Raw genomic sequence first — 17,837 nt, forward strand, 5'->3', positions numbered from 1 at the left:
GCTCTAATCTAGGTTATCTGGCTGTAATCAGCTTAGCCCACTGCTACACTCGCTGCTGCTGGGTGGGCACGCTGTGTAGTTTTAGTCTGCCTCTTTTCTTACTGCCATTCATGCAAACCTCTTGCAGGTGTAACAACTGAGAAGGCACGTTTCTCTCTTGTCTGGAAGACCGATCTGTGGCAATGGCTGACAGTGAGAAAATGGTTCCAACTAAGGTGTTGCCTACTGCAGACGTGTACCCTAAAAGAATAATGGAGTATATCGAAGGCTTCCTCATCTCCAAGGTAACATACGTACATCGTATATGTATACAGGTCAAATGCAGACATGCGTTGGATTGTAAACTTGACATTTCAGTGCTGCATTAACTAATTGGTTAATTATGTAACACAAATTCCAACATAATAATCACTACATGGTCTATTGTTAAACTATATAGGCCTTGATATCCAAAACCATTGCATACAGTGCAAAGATGCTGCATGCTGAAGCTTGTTGACTAGCAAATTACAGTATTTAAGGGTTCTGAAAGGAAAGTCCTTTTACTTCAAACACTTGGTTTGAATAATTGGACCAAAAAATGCTGGAAATAATGCGAGCCAGAATGTCAGCAAAATTAATAACCTATGTTTGGTATGTTACTTCAAAACAGCAGGCATGTGCCCTTTTTTTCCCCTTCACCAGTAGTCTCTGATATGTTACATAGTTCGTGCACATCTTAGCAGCTCTGAGAGGAACTGCCCAAAAAGGACTTTCATCTATATTAATCTGTGTAGATGAACCCAATCTTCCCAATAGAAGTTCATTAATAACGTTCTGTAGAAGTCAATTTATTCTATTGTCTTCCCTCACCGTTTATTTCTATTCTCTCTGCTCACTGACCTAGACATTGTTCACATCCTGCGAGCTGGGTGTGTTTGATGTGTTATTGGGTTCAGAGCGCTCCCTGTCTGCAGCAGAGATCAGTCAGGCTGTGGGTGCGAGTCTGGATGGCACAGAGAGGCTGCTGGCTGCCTGCACTGGCATGCAGCTCCTCAACAGACACCAAGACAATGGGAAAGGTCAGCCGACACACATCAGTAATACAACTTAAGTGAGCCATGTAGCAGTTCTCATTACTAATTGTCACTTAAGGTTGAACTAAAAGACAGTTTTAAATATGAACGTGGAAGAAAATTGGAATTTACAAGCCCACAATTTAACACTTGTGATCAATTATTGTAATTTATCTGTCTGGAGATTCACTTCCTACCTGCGCACCTTGCCTTCAGCACATATCACTTCATCTCAAATATGAAGTAAAAGGGTTGCATGCATGCATGCATTCATTCAGTAATTTACTCCACCCCTTCTTCCACCTGTGTCAGTGTCTTACAGTAACACTGAGCAGGCCAGGCTCTTCCTCACGCGCTCCAGTCCTTTGTCCCTCTACCAGTCCATCCATTACCATTCCAAAACAATCTACCTCTGCTGGCACTATCTGACTGATGCCGTCAGGTTGGTACACTGAACATCACCACATCACAAGCTTAGAAATGTATCCAGTGTCCAGGTTGAGAACTGCCATCCAATTTAAATGTTATCAAAATGTTTTTTAATGATCAAACCAATTTTGTAATTTGATTTTTCTCAATACTTGACAGACCACTTGTCAAGCACTTAGTGATATTTGTTGCTTATTAGATCATTACCTTTTTAGTATTACAGCAGTAAGCTCTTCAATTTCTATTAAACTGCTTATTTTATGTCAAATATTTAATCTATGCTTTATATTGTGCTAGAAAATTGAACAATGCTCGGCACACTAAAGTACTTCTATAAGCACTTAAGAAAAGCAGCGAATAAAAACCCTAAACAGTAACTTCAACAACTTCCAAACCAGAGTCTGAAAAGCTGGTGTCTATCAGCTAGTGAGGGATTTCTGTGCAGTGTGTATCATAAAGTTGGCATTTAATAACTTTTGGCTCATGTTTGGAGTTTAAGATTTAGTTTGAGAATGAAAGCATACCAAAGTGAGGCAGCAATGAGCTGTGAGAATGTAAGTTTTAAACTGTAGCTTAAGATTGTGGATTTTGGGCTGGATTTCCTGATTTTTTTTTTTTTTTTTTTTAACATCATCCTAAAATTGATTTGATTCTCATATCCGGGGATGGGCTGCCAGCAGATTTCAGGCAGTGTGACTGAATGAACTGTTGCTGTAGTTCATCTAAAATGCTGAGAAACCATTCAGTGAAGATTCCAAAGGACAAAGACACTTTGATCAAAATGACTAATTTGATCTTGCAGGAGCTGAACGAAGCATGTGCCACTTACCAAATTGGGATATAATCTTATGAACTGACTGTGAAATTCTCGTGTATCATAGGAGTTGAATATGATTAGTGAAGTCTCATGTAACTAGATAATTGCATGTTATGGTTGTCATATAAAGTAATTCTTTCTTTGCCTTATCCCAGAGAGGGAAGAAACCAGTATGAAAAGGCTTTTGGAGTCAGCTCTGGAGACCTGTTTGAAGCAATCTACAGGTGAGAAGCGCTCTCTGTGGTAAACAGACGAAATGCACACTTTACCACATTTGCATTCCATCCATGTCTCTCCATCTTAAGCCTGTCTGTCAGTTTTTTTTTTTTTTTTTGTTTTTTTTCTCTCTTGACAAAAACTGTCTGGAATTCATTTGAAGGCAGGTATTGTGTGAGACAGAGGGGGTGTGGACAGGCAGTGATGTGAGGAAGCTTGGGGCAAAGAGAATGCAACTGCCATTGTCCTTTAGGACTGGTGTGTTTATAGTATCTAGTGCCCACAGTTTTAACGCTTCACCGATCTGCTGGTTGGCTGTGTTCAGGGGTCACATGCAATAAAAATTCACACTTTGTTTGCTAATAGGTTTTGAGCAGTCTCCCCGAGGCTGTGCACTGTAAATCACTGCCAAAAACAAATGGCAATAAATAAAATATAAATAAAACATCCTTATGGCATGAATTGCAAAACTTTGATGGTTTATTTTCCATAGGACTGAAAAGCACCAAAGTAAAGATGTCTTTAGTGTAGTAAACCTGGGCACACATTAAGCAGGATATCAAAGCTAAATTTTCTTTGTACTTGCAGTTTTCAGTGTTTTGTACTTTGAAACTGCAGCTGATATAACTGAATAAACCTCATTAACAAAGATGCATGCAAAAACTATGAAGCATACGCAAGTAAAACAATACACCTTTGTGCTGATGACTCTGCAGTTGAATGTTAATTGACTGTAAATGAAAATGCCCTACATGAGAGAATTTCTGCACCTGCACACAGTTTAATGTGGAGAAGCAGTTGTTTGTCCCAGCTGATTCCCCCTGTGAATACTGTGGGTAAATTGGTAAGGGGGGAAAACAACCACTGAAATCAGTGCATTCTTGGAGTGCTGCAGCAGGGAGCAGGATGATTCAAAACTGGCTGGATGAGTCACTCCTGTTTACTCACAGCCATTTAACCAGTCATGTACTGCACCTGAATAATTTACAGCAAAGTCTCATCTAGAGCTCAAGTTCTTATACTTGAGAAAGCAGATGATTTGGAGGGAACAGGGGGTCTGGCTTTGGCGATCTGTGATACACATGCCCTTTAATAGTAAAACACTTTACTCTGAAGATGAGTTTTATTTGACTAGGAGGGTTTCAGAATCAAATTTCTTGTCAAATTGAGGATTGCATATAAATGGAAATGATCACTGGCTGAATTTGTGCTTCTGAATGAAATTGACAGGAAATGCAGATGTTGAAGCACTGAGCAAAACTGATTTCCCTAACTTGGTTATTTGAGTCCTTACTAAGATTGGGATTGTCACAAAATCATGGATTACTTGTAATGCTCTGACTGACTTTACTTGGGTTGGTTGTGGATCCAAACATGAATATTAGGAGCAGGAAAGCTGTGCTGGTGGACAAACTATAAAACATAACTCATAGTATGGCTGATGGGGAGTCTCATCTGTTTGCCTTTTGAAACTTTAATTTGTCTGCCATGATAAATGCCACTACAGTAGATCTGCAAATTAAAAATATATGGGCCCCATCAGTTTATTGTCTGGGCTCTAAAATGCAGACTAGCTGGCTGGAGTCCTGTGTAGAATCTGCATGTGCTGTCTGGGGATTCTGGCTTCCTCCCAGAGTCCAAAGATGTGCATGCTGGAGTAGCAAATTCTAAATTGCCCATATGTTTAAATGTGAGCATAAATGGGTGTAAATCTTATTTCTGAAATACACACACTGTACAGGTCAGTCTACACCACCTCTTGCCCAATGATCTTTGAAATAGGCTACAGCCACCCCCACAACTCTTAATCTAAACAAGCTTACTTTTGCTATCATTTTGGGGCATTTAAACATCTGAGCCTGTGGGGCTTGTACTTTGTTCCATGTTCCAGTATAATGGAACATGGCTCACATGTCTCCCATCAGCTGTCAGTGCAGGAATACACTGCAATAGTTTGTCAGAAAACATGACAACACTTGGTGAATAATATTTTAAACATTGCTGCTCAAACTATTCTATTGCAGTCAGGGGGACAGAGGCTGGAGCAACAGAAAGCCATTAGCTAGGTCTCCAGCAAGTGCAGAGATGATGGAGACTGGGGGATGCTGACAATATAAGACATGTCATGCAGTTCTAATTATCGTGATGTGGACGAGGACAGAAAACCAGGCTAAGCACATTTTACTCAATAGAACTAGAGATGGGATGAGAGCTCAAGTAAATATAGTCCTCATGAAGGAAAACGACTGAAGATTGTCGTTGGGGGGCATTCATCATTCTATACCCCAAATGTTTTCAAATTGAAGATGACAGTCTGCTGTTTGGCCTCACAGTCATTTCATCTTTTCCCATCCAGTGCAGTCAGTGTCTAAAGCAACAATGATTCACTTTCAAAGTTCCTCTTGCGGTCACTGTGTCGTCTGAAGCCGGTTTGTGCATCAGATGGAAATAGCTTTTGCTACCCTGAAGTTTGGATAAATTCTGTTACAAACTGGAGGCTGTTTGTATGCACATTGCCCTCATGGCAGGGTGGAGTGCTGGTTGATGAGGTGGAGACTCCTCAGAGCAGCAGCAGTCACCACAGGCTCTTCTGTTCTGCCTCACCCTGTCTTGCACGCACACAACATGGTGTCCCCACAGGGCAAAACTTTGTACCAGAGGGGTGTGTGTGTGGCAGCAAGAAGCCTCCTTTAGGTGATCGCTTGCAGAAATGAAGCTTTTGCTACAATGCATTGAGACGAAAGCATTAACAATGTTTCTCGTGTGTGTAGGTCGGATGAGGAAATGGTGAAATTTATGCAGTTAATGCACTCCATCTGGAACATCTGTGGTAAGGATGTGGTCACAGCCTTTGACCTTTCACCCTTCAAAGTCATCTGTGACCTTGGAGGTAAGTTTTGATCTGATTTCCATAAGTCTGTCTGTCCAAGGTTGTCTTAACTGAGCAGCTGCTGGGTCAGCTGCACATTTGCAGTGTACACATCTTTGATCTCCCCACACCATCTGAGTCAAGGACTTCAGTTACCTTTTAGTAACCATGACTCAGATCTGATAGGATCTGGAAGAAAAAAACCTGCGCATTTTCCACTTTACAAACCGCTTTACAACCATCAGTGTTGTCTTTTGCTCTTAGTATGTGAAATTTTTTTGAGCAACATGCTCTTTGACAATAAAAATGGCTTCAAAGTGTCAAAGCAATAAGTTAACATGCTGCGACCAAATGCAGGGTTCAGTAACATCTACATCTACAACCAATCCCAAAAAGTTTGGATGCTATGCAGGGTTTCTAATCCTATAAAGCCATAATTTCTTCACATTAGAACAACAAAGACGTTTAAACATTCATTCCTTAAAAATATTAGGTCAGCTTGAATTTGAGGCAACCCGATCTCAGTTTGTATTTTTAAATTTTATTTATTTATTGGAATTATTTTGGCAGCTGAAAGAAGACTTGGAATGAGTTAATTGGCAACAGGTCGTTAAGATTGGAAAAACTGGCCACCTTCTGTGAAACTCAGCTAGGATGCTCTTTTATACTCGGTCTGCAAAGAATTACATTTGCAAACTGTGGAAAAAATCTCAGACTATTCCTCAATGTCAAGACTTTGAACATCTACAGTATAACAGAGCCAGCGTCTGGATTAATCTCCTCACAGGCTAAAACTTGGTATTCGTTGGCTGCGATGGTGGTTTAAGTTCTTGGAGCCTGATTTGGCTTATTTGCTGGCATGTTCTGAGTCGTACTTGTTAAAATCTGTAATTCTCTTTGGAAAAATATGAATTAAAGAAACCATCCGGCTTATCGGCACTCTGTTCAAATGCCTTCATCTGTGATGATATGAGTGTGGATTAGTAACTTCCAAATCTGGAAAATGAGAATCTGTGCTGAAAAGCATATGCAGATTTTAGAGCAACAGATGCTCTCCTTAAGATGTCTTTCAGGGAAGGCCTTCTACATTTCAGTAAGATGATGCCAGACCACATTTTCCATCTATTACGACAGCATCACATCAGCACAGTGGAGTCCAGGTGCTGAACTGCTTTGCAGTACTGCTTCTACCAAAACACTTGACTCATTAAACAAAAACAACAAAAAATTTAACAAAATGCAAATTTCCAGGTTTAAGCAGCTAGAATCTCATTCCAGACAAGACTGAAACAACAAATATTTTTACACTTCACCAAAATGTTGGATGTGTGTAGATTGTATTTAACTTGATTCTATAGGTATGGAGACGCATGACAAATGTATATCCTGTTAACCCTATCACAAGAAGTTCTCCACAAAGTAGAATTGGGTATAAGCCAGTAAATACAATTGTAACAACTGTTGAACTGAACAGCTTGTGTGCCTTTTTAAAGAAATATGTGAATGTGAAACTAGACGCTGCTCACAGCAGTGAACCATCTTTGGATACTTGAAAGGAAGCTTTCTTCACTGTTCTGCGTGTACTGCTTTAAGTCAGATTTATTCATAGTGTCTTTTGAATAGCAGGTTTCTTACAAAATGCTTTACAAGGAGAGCAAATGGCACAATGAATAAAATTTGAGGGAGAGAAATACTGAACAAACACAATAAGAACAGAGCTTGCAAAGATATGCAGGAAAGCCAGCCAACAATGGAACAGATCAAAAAAGAAGCATGGAGGAACAAATAAAAGGGTAGTCACGGGAGTTTTCTTCTATCCTAAAAATACTATGAATAAAAGCTGGAAAAGGCTTTTGTCTGAGATATTGAGTCAGTTGCCATCATGTGAATCAAGCTGAGCTAGGAGCTCGGTGTGTTCTCAGCTCTGTACTTCAGTACTGGGTGATATTACAATGCAGCAATTGTTGTCAGTGGGCAGAGCCACCTGACTACAATGTGGTGCTTGCATTAAAATGTTGATGCTTATCCCTGAAAGTCCAGTATTCATGTTTAAGAGAATCTGCGCTGTACAAACTGGGTGAACTACTAAACAGACACTGAACCCATACTGACCTTTAGTTCACTGAGAACAGATGCAGCATCTACTTTGACTATTCATGTACCACAGGTGGCTGCATTGTAACACCACTACTGACCACATAGGGGCGCTGTGAAGCCAATAAAGAACAACCTCTCCCACATGGAACCCTACATGTGTACAGTGCTTTACCCACCCCTCTGTGGCTTTCTCAGCATGGGCTTGTATGTTCATGCTTATGCATGATGCTGCATCCCAGAAAAGCGTGTGCTTGGGGAAAACAGTAGGAGCCTCAAGGGCACGACTGCAGCATCCCATCTAGACTGTCTCACACAGCATCTGTTGTGTCTGTGCACACCTGCTGCTCAGGAGCTCTTTCTGTCCAGCACTCTGTCAACTAGTTGATTTGGTTTGGATCACAAACCACAATGTATGCACATCTCTGGAAAGAGCCTTCCCTGGATGTATTTACATTTATTTTAATGTGACATTTAATGGCAATTTAAAAGGCATGTTTTTGTTTAAAATGGTTAATCAACTTAAAGGTTATAACCACTGTTAAACCTCTAAAATGTAAACTGCCATCTAGGGTAAGACATCTCTTTATATATCCCCCCCCCCCCCCCCAAGGGAATCTCTCTAATGAGAGACTTGCAGAATAAGGTTTTAAGAAACACTATTATAAACAGTAATGAAAATTATGACAAAACTAGGAAAGGAACAAAAACAAGCCCACTATAGCTTGTTGGTGTTTGCAGTTTAGAGCTCTACAGCTGTTGAAGTGTCTGCTTCTAGGCTATGCCACTAATGTATGAAACGTATCAGGAGGTAGTCGCAGCAAAAATGAAAGCAAGTTATATTTTCATCTTTATATGTGACCAAGTTAACTACTCAACTTCATTGGGCTAATTTGTAAGATATTACAAATTAGCCCAGATATTACAAATTAGCCCAATTCCCAGAATTGGTTTGCATGTATACATTTGGGCATTTGTGCTGATCTGAAATTGGTTTGGTAGTGCTGGCTCTGACTATAGACAGGACATTCAAAAGTAGCCAAATCTTTGTGGTGAAAACATCATTTTCTACCCTGCTGTGGGGATATGAATGTTAAGTCATAGGTCTTCACTATAACGGACATGTGAGCTGTGTCCCAAACCCTGACACCATTCAAAGTGAATGAGGTTCCTTTTGTCTAATAGGACTCAAATTTAGTTACATCTAGGGTACACACCTACAAATAAACTAATTGTTTCCTTTTGATGAATGGTAACTGCATAACAAGCAAACTGAAACTTCTTTTTGCACATTTCAAGCTATTTTCATGTTAATCAATTTGTTTCTCTGCAAACACATTTTAAGACATCAGAATATATCTGATGGACAGGGTGTTTTAATGTTAGACTGCAAACAAAATCTCAAAGTATTAAGGGAATGCCACTTGGTTAAAGCAGCAGTGTCATTCTGATGACTTTACTGAAATTAAATTGGTTCATCCATAAAACTGAGGCAACTCCAAAAGACAGGCGGTCAAATATTTACATCTTAAGGCCAATATATCCTGACCTCTAACCCCTAGCATGGCTCCACTTCAATCTGCACACTTGTCAATATGCATCTCTCTGGGGTGTATTAGGCCTTCCCCAAAGGAAATCCTCTTCAGCTCCATTCCCCAGCTTGAAAAAGACCTTCTGGTTTATAAAGAAAAATAATTATGCTGAAGCTTGTTCTGAAAGCTGCAACAGAGGCATTACTTGACTGTTCATAGGCTACTCCCCATTGTGAGGAATGTGCAAAATAAAGTTGACCCTTCAGTGACTTTGACTGCACTGGATGCAGATGTAGTCAACAGTATCCAGCTGACACAATACTGGTGGAGTGCAAACCCGAATGAGTTTGATGGATTTAAACTGTGCAATGAACAAACTCCCATGAGAATAAAATCCTGATTCTTTATGATTTTTATTTAAATGACCATGTGGACAAAAATTCGGGAAACTTGCACTCATGACATTTACTAGTTTAAAATGCAGCAATAACTGTTGTATTGCTATAATCTCAAACTGTCATCAAAGGATTTCATTAACAAACTGAGACAGTCAGGTCAGCTGGGGCAGACTCCAACAGCATATTGTGTTTGGTTTTGCTTCCCCTTGTTGCTCTTTGATTTTTCTCCTCTACTGACCCCTGTTTGATGTGAGCCAAATATGGTATTAGGTGGGTGTGTGTAGGGGCTATAGTAAGCTCTGCAAGAATACAATATAGCGGCAACAGCTCACACTAGGAGGGAGGCTCTACAGGGCTAGATGGTTTGGCCTATATGCCCACATAAACACCAGCCCAAGTCTGACTGGCTTTGTAGGTTTGTGTAAAGTGAAATCCTTTGATCCTGTATTCTACCTCACTGTCTCACTTGGTCCCATTCATACATTCTCAATCTAACTTTCTCTTGTCCAATCAATCTTTCTATATCTGTCACTCTCAATTTTAAATTCAGTTTGCTTTATGAGGCATAAAAGATGGTAATTATGCTGCCAAAGCCTGAAGTTGAAGGATTCATATTTTCACATTAAGTCATTGTTTCCACCCATGTGCACGTTTGTTCATATCCTCATTTCAAAGTCTCTCTTCCCATCTCATCAAGTCTGATTTCCAGTCAAAGTTCTCAGAGGAACACTAATGGCTTCTTTTGAACTCCTAAATGCTAATGTCGTGTTAAAATGCACACCGAGGATGCCTGCATGCTCATGTTTAGCTGGTCTAAAAATTTGCTTGCTCACCATATCCTCACTGGAAGGGTTTGACCTACTAATGGCACTAAAGGAAAAGTTGGACCGTCACCTAAGTGGAAAACAAAGCGATCCTCTATGCACTTTAAATATTTGTTTATCCGGCCTAAAGAGACTTCAATGATGAAATGAACTGCTGTGAAATTTGTGCACAGAACAGGCAGCTTGCATGGCTAAAATGATTTCAAATGCATTCCAGCATAAAGGTTGATATTCAGATGTCTAATCAGACTAAAACTGATTAGTCAAATCAAGTAATTTGTTCTGCTCTGCTTTATTGGCATGAATGTTAGCTGAACTATATTCCCAAAGCCACCGCATACAAATCATGCAAATAAATAACCAGATTCTACCTGAAAGCATCTGTTCCACTTGTATGACTGCGCTTTTGAGTGATGCACTCCTTTAATGATGACTGTATTCATTGTGCTGCAACTAACGGTAATTCTCCCTCTCCAGGCTGCAGTGGGGCATTAGCCAAGCACTGCACGTCAGCCTACCCAGAATGCACTGTGACAATCTTTGACCTCCCCAAGGTGGTGCACATGTCGAAGGAACACTTTATCAAGGAGGATGACCAGAGGATAAGCTTTCATGAAGGTAACACCATTATTACTTGGCAAAACCCCTGATGGATGCATCAAAAGCAGGAATAAGTCTCAATATAACATGTTTTTCCATTATGCGTGTGGTGTTTTTTTTTTTTTTTTTTTTTTTTTTTCCTTTTTCTTCTCAATAGATTGGTGTCCATAACATAATTCACATCTGTTATTGACAAGCAGTCTACATTTGGATACACTCTGAGCTCTTTTGTTTACATGTGGCTTTAAAAGGACTCATTATCTCAGTTCTGTTGCATTTTGATAAGATCTAAATATGCTAATTGCATAAACAGAGCAAGGGGTAGTCAACAAAACTGGCTGATACCGAGGTTGTGGAAATTAAAGACAGGAGCTATGTGACCATTTAGGTTATGTGGACTTATCCCAATGAAATGACAATGAGGGTTTTGTGTAGCTAAAACTTTTTCTTCAGTTCTTACCCAAAAGACATCAGTGAACTATGCTATTTTTCTAGTTGACATGTTTCCTTGTTCACAAAAACATGGATTCTAATTTAATTTTTTTTTTTTTTCATAATTCTGTGTGAGTGACTTTTGCAAAAATAAATTCTCCAGCTCTTTTAGGAAATGGTTGAAGGTAAACACAAAAGCAGACATTTGGTCTGCTTTCAGCAAGTTGACTTCACCTGCATAATGTCCAGCTCAGTATCCATGTCGGCCAACTCTAAATATACGCTCACTGGCTACTTTGTTGGGTACACATGGTAGGCCGTGGTGTTTCAGTGATGCTTAGTTGGTACTAAAGGGCCCAAAGGGTGTCAAGCAAATATCTCATACACATTACATCAGTCTGAACCATTGATCCGAAGCAGGATTCAATTTTATTTATACAGCGCCAAATCACAACAACAGTCGCCTCAAGGCGCTTTATATTATAAGGTAGACCCTACAATAATGCAGAGGAAAACCCCCAAATCATATGACCCCTATGAGCAAGCACTTTGGCAACAGTGAGAAGGAAAAACTCCCTTTTAACAGGAAGAAACCTCTGGCAGAACCAGGCTCAGGGAGGGGCGGCCATCTGCTGCGAACCGTGGGGGGAGAGAAGGAAGACGGGATAATAGATATGCTGTGGAAGAGAGCCAGCGATTAATAAGTATGATTCAGTGCAGAGAGGTCTTGAATCATAGGGATGGGTTCATGCTTTCATGTTTACGCCAAGTTCTGTGCCTACCCTTCCCAGTAGATCAGCATTTTCGGAAATGCTCAAACCAGCCTGTTTGACACAAACGGCTGTGCAGCATTCAAATCCTTTCCCCAACACTTCTGATGTTTGTCACTGCTGAAGTTCAATGTCTAATTGGATAAAAGCATTAAGTTACTTGTGATTGGCTGTCTAGAGATTTAACAAATAGCTGAACAGGTGTACCTAACAAAATGGCCAGTAAGTCTGAACCATATTAGCCTGTAATGCCTGTCGTTACTGCAGAATGTCTTAAAATCACTGATCTCAAAACAAGCAGAATGAGAATTTTGATGTTGTCAAATGAGTCTGTCATTCTCCCAGAGTTGGTGTGGCATGCTGGGAAACATTGGGTAGAATACTAAATTTTTAATGTACATTGTTACCTTCAGCACAGCAGCTATTGTAAGGCAGAGCGCGGGTTTGCAGCAGATGGCAATCTTAAACCCAGACACAAAACCGCTTCCTGCTGTTTTCCTAGCCATCATGGTGTTGAGTACAATGGAAGCTGTGACATGGCCTTTTTAGGAGTGTTGGCCTCAGTGTGCTTTATTTCATAACTTGCAAATATGCAGACACTCTTACAATGGGCATAGAAAAAATTGTTACTGCTTGGACATGATATTACAACAGCGGTACTGTGTTGGCAGTAAAATAATTTTTCTCTGATAACTATCAGCACAAGACAGCAGCTGGAGATATGCTCTAGTAATTTTTAGGTTGCATGCATTTTATAACGGACATCATCCTTTAGTAGTAATTAGGTTTGAGAATGTAAACCACTAATCGAATCATGTCTTACTACTTGAAGGCTTGTCAACAGAATTATTAATTACATGGAATAATTAAATTAAAGGGAAGCACTCAGCCAGTTTGAGTCACTAACTCGACATACTCGTTCCACCAACACGTATCAAACGTACACTTTTAATCATGGCCGCTGTTTACATTTCTGCTGCATGTCTAGATGCATATGGCTCACCTGTTCAGGAGCATCCTTTCCACTTTAGCGTTGACTTATAGGGTTAAATTCAGAGCCTAGAACTTCCATTCACATAATCTAGTCATTAGAACTGGATGACTGAAATGCAGCTGTCTTAGGAATTCAATGGAGGGAGTTTTAAAATGTTCATATGGATGGATGTGTTTTTTCTTTCTTTCTTTCTCAGGGGACTTCTTCAAAGACTCTCTACCAGAAGCTGAACTCTATATTCTGGCAAGAATCCTCCATGACTGGACAGACGAACGCTGCGTAGAGCTACTCCAGAGAATCTATAAAGCATGCAAACCAGGTCTGAGCATATCTGAGTGTGAAAGGGATGAGCGCTTTTTCTTTTTTCTTCTGCTTGAAATGAGACAGCAGATTGTATCCCACAATGCAGCTGATCCCAGAGAAATCTGTCCTTCTGACTTTGATCAAAGTCAGACACAAAGCAGCCGACTCTATCACAGAACAGAGGGCAGCAAAAGAAAAATGAGAAAGTTGGGATAGTGAATAGTGTCACAGTGCCAGCTTACAGAAGGAAGTGGGGTTTAAAAGCATACCTGGGCCCAGATTTGGCTTATGCCACTCATTAACCATAATCACCATCTGAAAGGTGTCCCGATTTAGCAACACCTAGTAGAGGTCATCCCATTGGATCGATTGGTTTAACAAATGTGTGTGTGTGTGTGTGTGTGTGTGTGTGTGTGTGTGTCTTGCAAACCTGTCACTAAGCTTTGCCAGGACACTTTATTTAAAGGGGGGGGGGGGGAGAAAAAGGAACTGAAGCAGGTATTTTTATCCCTGCTATAGGAGGTGCTGTGCTGGTGGTGGAGGCGCTGCTCAATGAGGATGGTTCTGGCCCGCTTACAGCTCAGCTTTACTCCCTGAACATGCTGGTGCAGACGGAGGGCAGAGAGAGGACAGATGTTCAGTATGCTGCCCTGTTGACTGCTGCCGGATTCACCAACATCCGGCACTGCCTCACTGGGAAGATCTATGATGCGGTGCTGGGACACAAAAAGGCATAAGATGAAGAAAAATGGATGCTCTACCAGGAGTGAAGCCTCACATCACCTGTGGGGGGGGGGGGGGTGGAGAATCACATTCCCTTCCTGTGTGTTTTCACTTTTCCCATGAAGTTTCAAAATGAATAAATTCTTCAGCATGACTACAGCGTCGCATTTCTGATTGCATAATCAAAGGTTTGACTCTAGATATTTAAACTAAAGTCCTTGTTTTGGACATTAATCTGTATGACAGGAAATTTCATCAAGTTTCTTAGAAAGAACAAGAGGTGCCCTGCATGCCACTAGTAAGGACCATAAAGAAGCAGAAAAGGTCTCAGAAACAAAGCTAAGGCTTGTCTCCAAATTGGAAACTTTATGTCCAGACTGCTCAATCGGAGTCGTCTCTGTGATGTACTCATTTTAAATCTTGTCTATATTTGGCACTCCCAGTGAAAATCTTAAGATCTTCAGCTCTGCCTCCCTTTTGTCACTCCCTCCAAACCACACATCATAGCAGGGGTGTCTATCATCTTGCAAACCTTCCCTTTCACCTTTGTTGCCATCCTTTCACAGATCACCCTTGACACTCATCCTCACCCACTACACCCTGCCTGTACTCTTTACCTGTTGCGTTGTCATTGACATAGGTATTTAAACTCCTTCACCACCTCTTCTCTTGCTTCAGCTGAGTCATCTATATTTTTTTTCTTTCTCCAGCGTATACCTCCACTTCCCTTTCCATCTGCTCCCTACCCTTATGTCATCTGTGACATAAGGGTAGGGACATTACCTTCCTAAAACCTTAAATTGTATTTAAGGTAATCTGGATATTGTGCTTTATGAATAAAATCCAGTGAGCTTTAAAGCAAACTGTATGTAGCAGCAGATACAAGAACTGGTAAAACTAAACCGTCAGATCTAACAAAGTAGACTTGTTAAGCTGAAATTGTTCACTTTTTAAAGTTATGCTATTGTAAGAATATCTATCTGGAAATTAAAAATGAGGGTATAAAGGCAGTTTTGTATGTTAAGTGTCAATGCATCGGATGTATTGACACTTGCATGTGTATATACTGTAGTTCTCTCCCAAAGTATTAAAAAAATAATAATATGCTGGTAGAAGAAATGGTTTAGTTTTAATCATTTAATAGAAGTTAATGGGATATTGAATAGCTACTGAATGCAGAGGAAGCCAAAAAAGATGATCAGAACGTAAAATACAGTTTTATAGACTAATTCTTCAGTGGGTTGCCTCATCACTGAAATCAGTAAAGAAGTGCCAGTTAAACACATTAGTTGGAGAAAGGGCAGTTTATGTGCATCATCATTTATCCATTTCATTGCAAGGTCACATCTGCTTTTTTTTTTTTTTTTTTTTTTTTTTTTTTTTTTTTTTTTTTTTTTTCCTCCCATTATGACAACTTTCTCACCTCAGCCAAGCTTAAACCTTTTGCAACAGAAACTGATCGTTTATGTCAAAAACAATGTGAATCATTATCAGTTATTCATGCAAAAAGGAAAGGGACTCTATTTAACAACAGAAGTTATACTCTTATTGTAGGCTGTATATAAAATATGAATGTATCCGCCATAACGTCATCCACTTGTTTTGGAAGTCTTGTTTAAAAACCTCGACTTGAGCAGCATTTTTTTTATTTATTTTTTTTGACCTCATAAGCACGAGGAAGCTCTGAATTGAGAATCAGATGCTGCATATTTATACTTCTGTCACAAGATACTCGCGCTTTAAAGCAAACTCCACTTTAAGCCACAAAGAATTTAAAGTTTGATTTAAGTATGTAAAATTCCAACTGAGACTGAACGGGAAGGTGTTTTACGGAGGTGAGTGAGCAGTAGGGTTTTGTCATGCACGTCTCTACAATTTGACTTCCTTTTGACGACAGATGAGACTCATTGTTATTGCCACTCTCCAAGGTCAAGGTTTTGAAAGATGCTTAGCCCACACATCCAATCGCAATTTTTAAAACTAAGTTGGTCACTAAGTGCAGTCAGAAATGGAGAAGACGTGTGAAAATGCTAACAATGAAATGCCAAAATCTGCATATTTTGTACTACAGCTCTTTCATAAAAATAAAATCAAATGTGACTCAGATGAATCTGTCAGTCTGTACTAGAAGCCTCCAGTCTCAGTGCTAAAAAGATGAACTTATTCGAATCTTTAAATTCATCATGCAGTTTTAAGGCCTGTGGCTGAACCCCTCATTATTTCCTGCTCCTAACAGCGTAGTAAAACTGTCTTTGCACTTTCATCTTTGTAATGATGGATGTGACTCAATAAATCTTCTCCACAATGGCCAGGTTCATGCTTAATTTCACCGTTATCCTCTGTGCACCGTAGTTGTACTCAGAATATACTTGTCAGCCTCTTCTTAGAAACTCAGCCAGCTGCTCTGTTTCTGATGTAATGCAGTTTGCTCAAAATATTACTGAACTGCCCTGGAACAGCTCTCAATCTGTCAGACAAACTGGACTCCAAGTATTTGCAGCTATAATTTCAATGCATGTTGCTTTATTATGTCACATTTACTTTTGGATATCCAGATCATTTCACACAGAATCACTTGCTAGCTTCTTCAGCTAAAATGAGTTTATTAGCCTTTCTGAAATTAGAATGGTTTAAAACCTGCTGTATTTAGATTACTGTGCTACTTCTTCACACTGCTCTGTAACATATCTATATGCTCGCTTGTTCTCGCTGCCTCCCGTGTCGTCTGCTTTCCTTCCTTTTTCCTTCAGTAATTTGAATTAATCAGACTTCAAAGTGCAACAAATTAGAATGTATGTCAAATCCTTGAGGACAGCTTTACAGAGAGTCGGCCTAATGAAGGGAAATGAAGTGCTGAGGCTGAAGACAACTTGACCTGTGTGGAAACTCTGGTACTGTCCAGTGAAGTGTGCTGTATTACACGGTCTTTTACAAGTGCCGTGTTCAGCTGGGTGTTGATGCCTGTTAGAAACACCTAAAAGAGTTTTTGCATGCAATTTGTGCTTTTTTTTTGGGGGGCATTTATCAAGCTGAATAGGATCATATAGGAGTAAAATTTCCTGAATGTTGCCAATACAAATAAAGGCAGTAGAATTGTAAGCATTTCCTGAAAGTTTGACTGTCCTGTAGATACGGTGCCACACAATGCTGCCTGTAAAAGGTGTTGGAATGCACAGTGCATCAGTAAAATACTAACATGCAATAGGAAGTGGTATGATATATTGCCATATTGATATTTTGTCCTACCCCGATGCTATTGTGGCTGCATTCCCATCATGACCATCAGAACTGGATCAGGAAGCAAAGGGAAGGTGGTTTACACCATATTGTCTTTTACATTAACTCTGGGGAAAACAGCAAGCCTCTTAATTTGCAATATGCCATGTGTAGTAGTTCACTGGAGTTTATATTTTCTAAATTTTAAGACCACCTAGGCACAAGATTGGTTGTTTTTTTTTTTTTAATTAAAAAAAAAAAACAACCAATCTTGGTATGTAAAACCTTTGAATTAATAGAGGGTGTCTTTTTTTTTTTTTTTTTTTTTTTTTTTAAATTAAACTTTAGTAGTATTTGTCTGTTTTTCTGCTTAAACCTTGTATTACTGCCATTCTGGGAAGCTTTTTAGTTAAAGTTTAGATGTGATTGAATGAAGGTTAAATAAAGCAAAATATTTTTTCCTACTTAGGTTTAAGCACAAGTGTTCTGTTTAATTCTATCGCTTGATTTTAACTGAGGTTGAATTTTAATTAATTCAAGACTGTAATTGCGCCGGATACTTGAT

The 17,837-nt window shown here is 39.7% G+C and overlaps 1 protein-coding gene across 1 annotated transcript; it reads left to right on the forward strand.

Moving 5' to 3' along the window:
• Nucleotides 1-14,210, forward strand: asmt (acetylserotonin O-methyltransferase). The gene is made up of 8 exons (XM_063498289.1): nt 1-284; nt 887-1,061; nt 1,368-1,497; nt 2,457-2,525; nt 5,289-5,407; nt 10,712-10,852; nt 13,227-13,349; nt 13,853-14,210. Exons 1-8 carry the CDS (start codon nt 183-185, stop codon nt 14,068-14,070), a joined length of 1,077 nt encoding a protein of 358 aa, XP_063354359.1. The 5' UTR covers nt 1-182; the 3' UTR covers nt 14,071-14,210.
• Nucleotides 14,211-17,837: the final 3,627 nt, after the last annotated feature.

The sequence above is a fragment of the Pelmatolapia mariae genome, linkage group LG16_19 (genome assembly GCF_036321145.2).
Source record: "Pelmatolapia mariae isolate MD_Pm_ZW linkage group LG16_19, Pm_UMD_F_2, whole genome shotgun sequence".
Taxonomy (NCBI): Eukaryota; Metazoa; Chordata; class Actinopteri; order Cichliformes; family Cichlidae; genus Pelmatolapia; species Pelmatolapia mariae.

Coding starts and splice junctions, on each gene's coding strand:
- asmt (XM_063498289.1), top strand. CDS start 183: ATGGCTGACAGTGAGAAAATGGTTCCAACTAAGGTGTTGCCTACTGCA. Junction 5,408..10,711: donor AGTCATCTGTGACCTTGGAG/GTAAGTTTTGAT, acceptor CTCCCTCTCCAG/GCTGCAGTGGGGCATTAGCC. Junction 13,350..13,852: donor CTATAAAGCATGCAAACCAG/GTCTGAGCATAT, acceptor TCCCTGCTATAG/GAGGTGCTGTGCTGGTGGTG.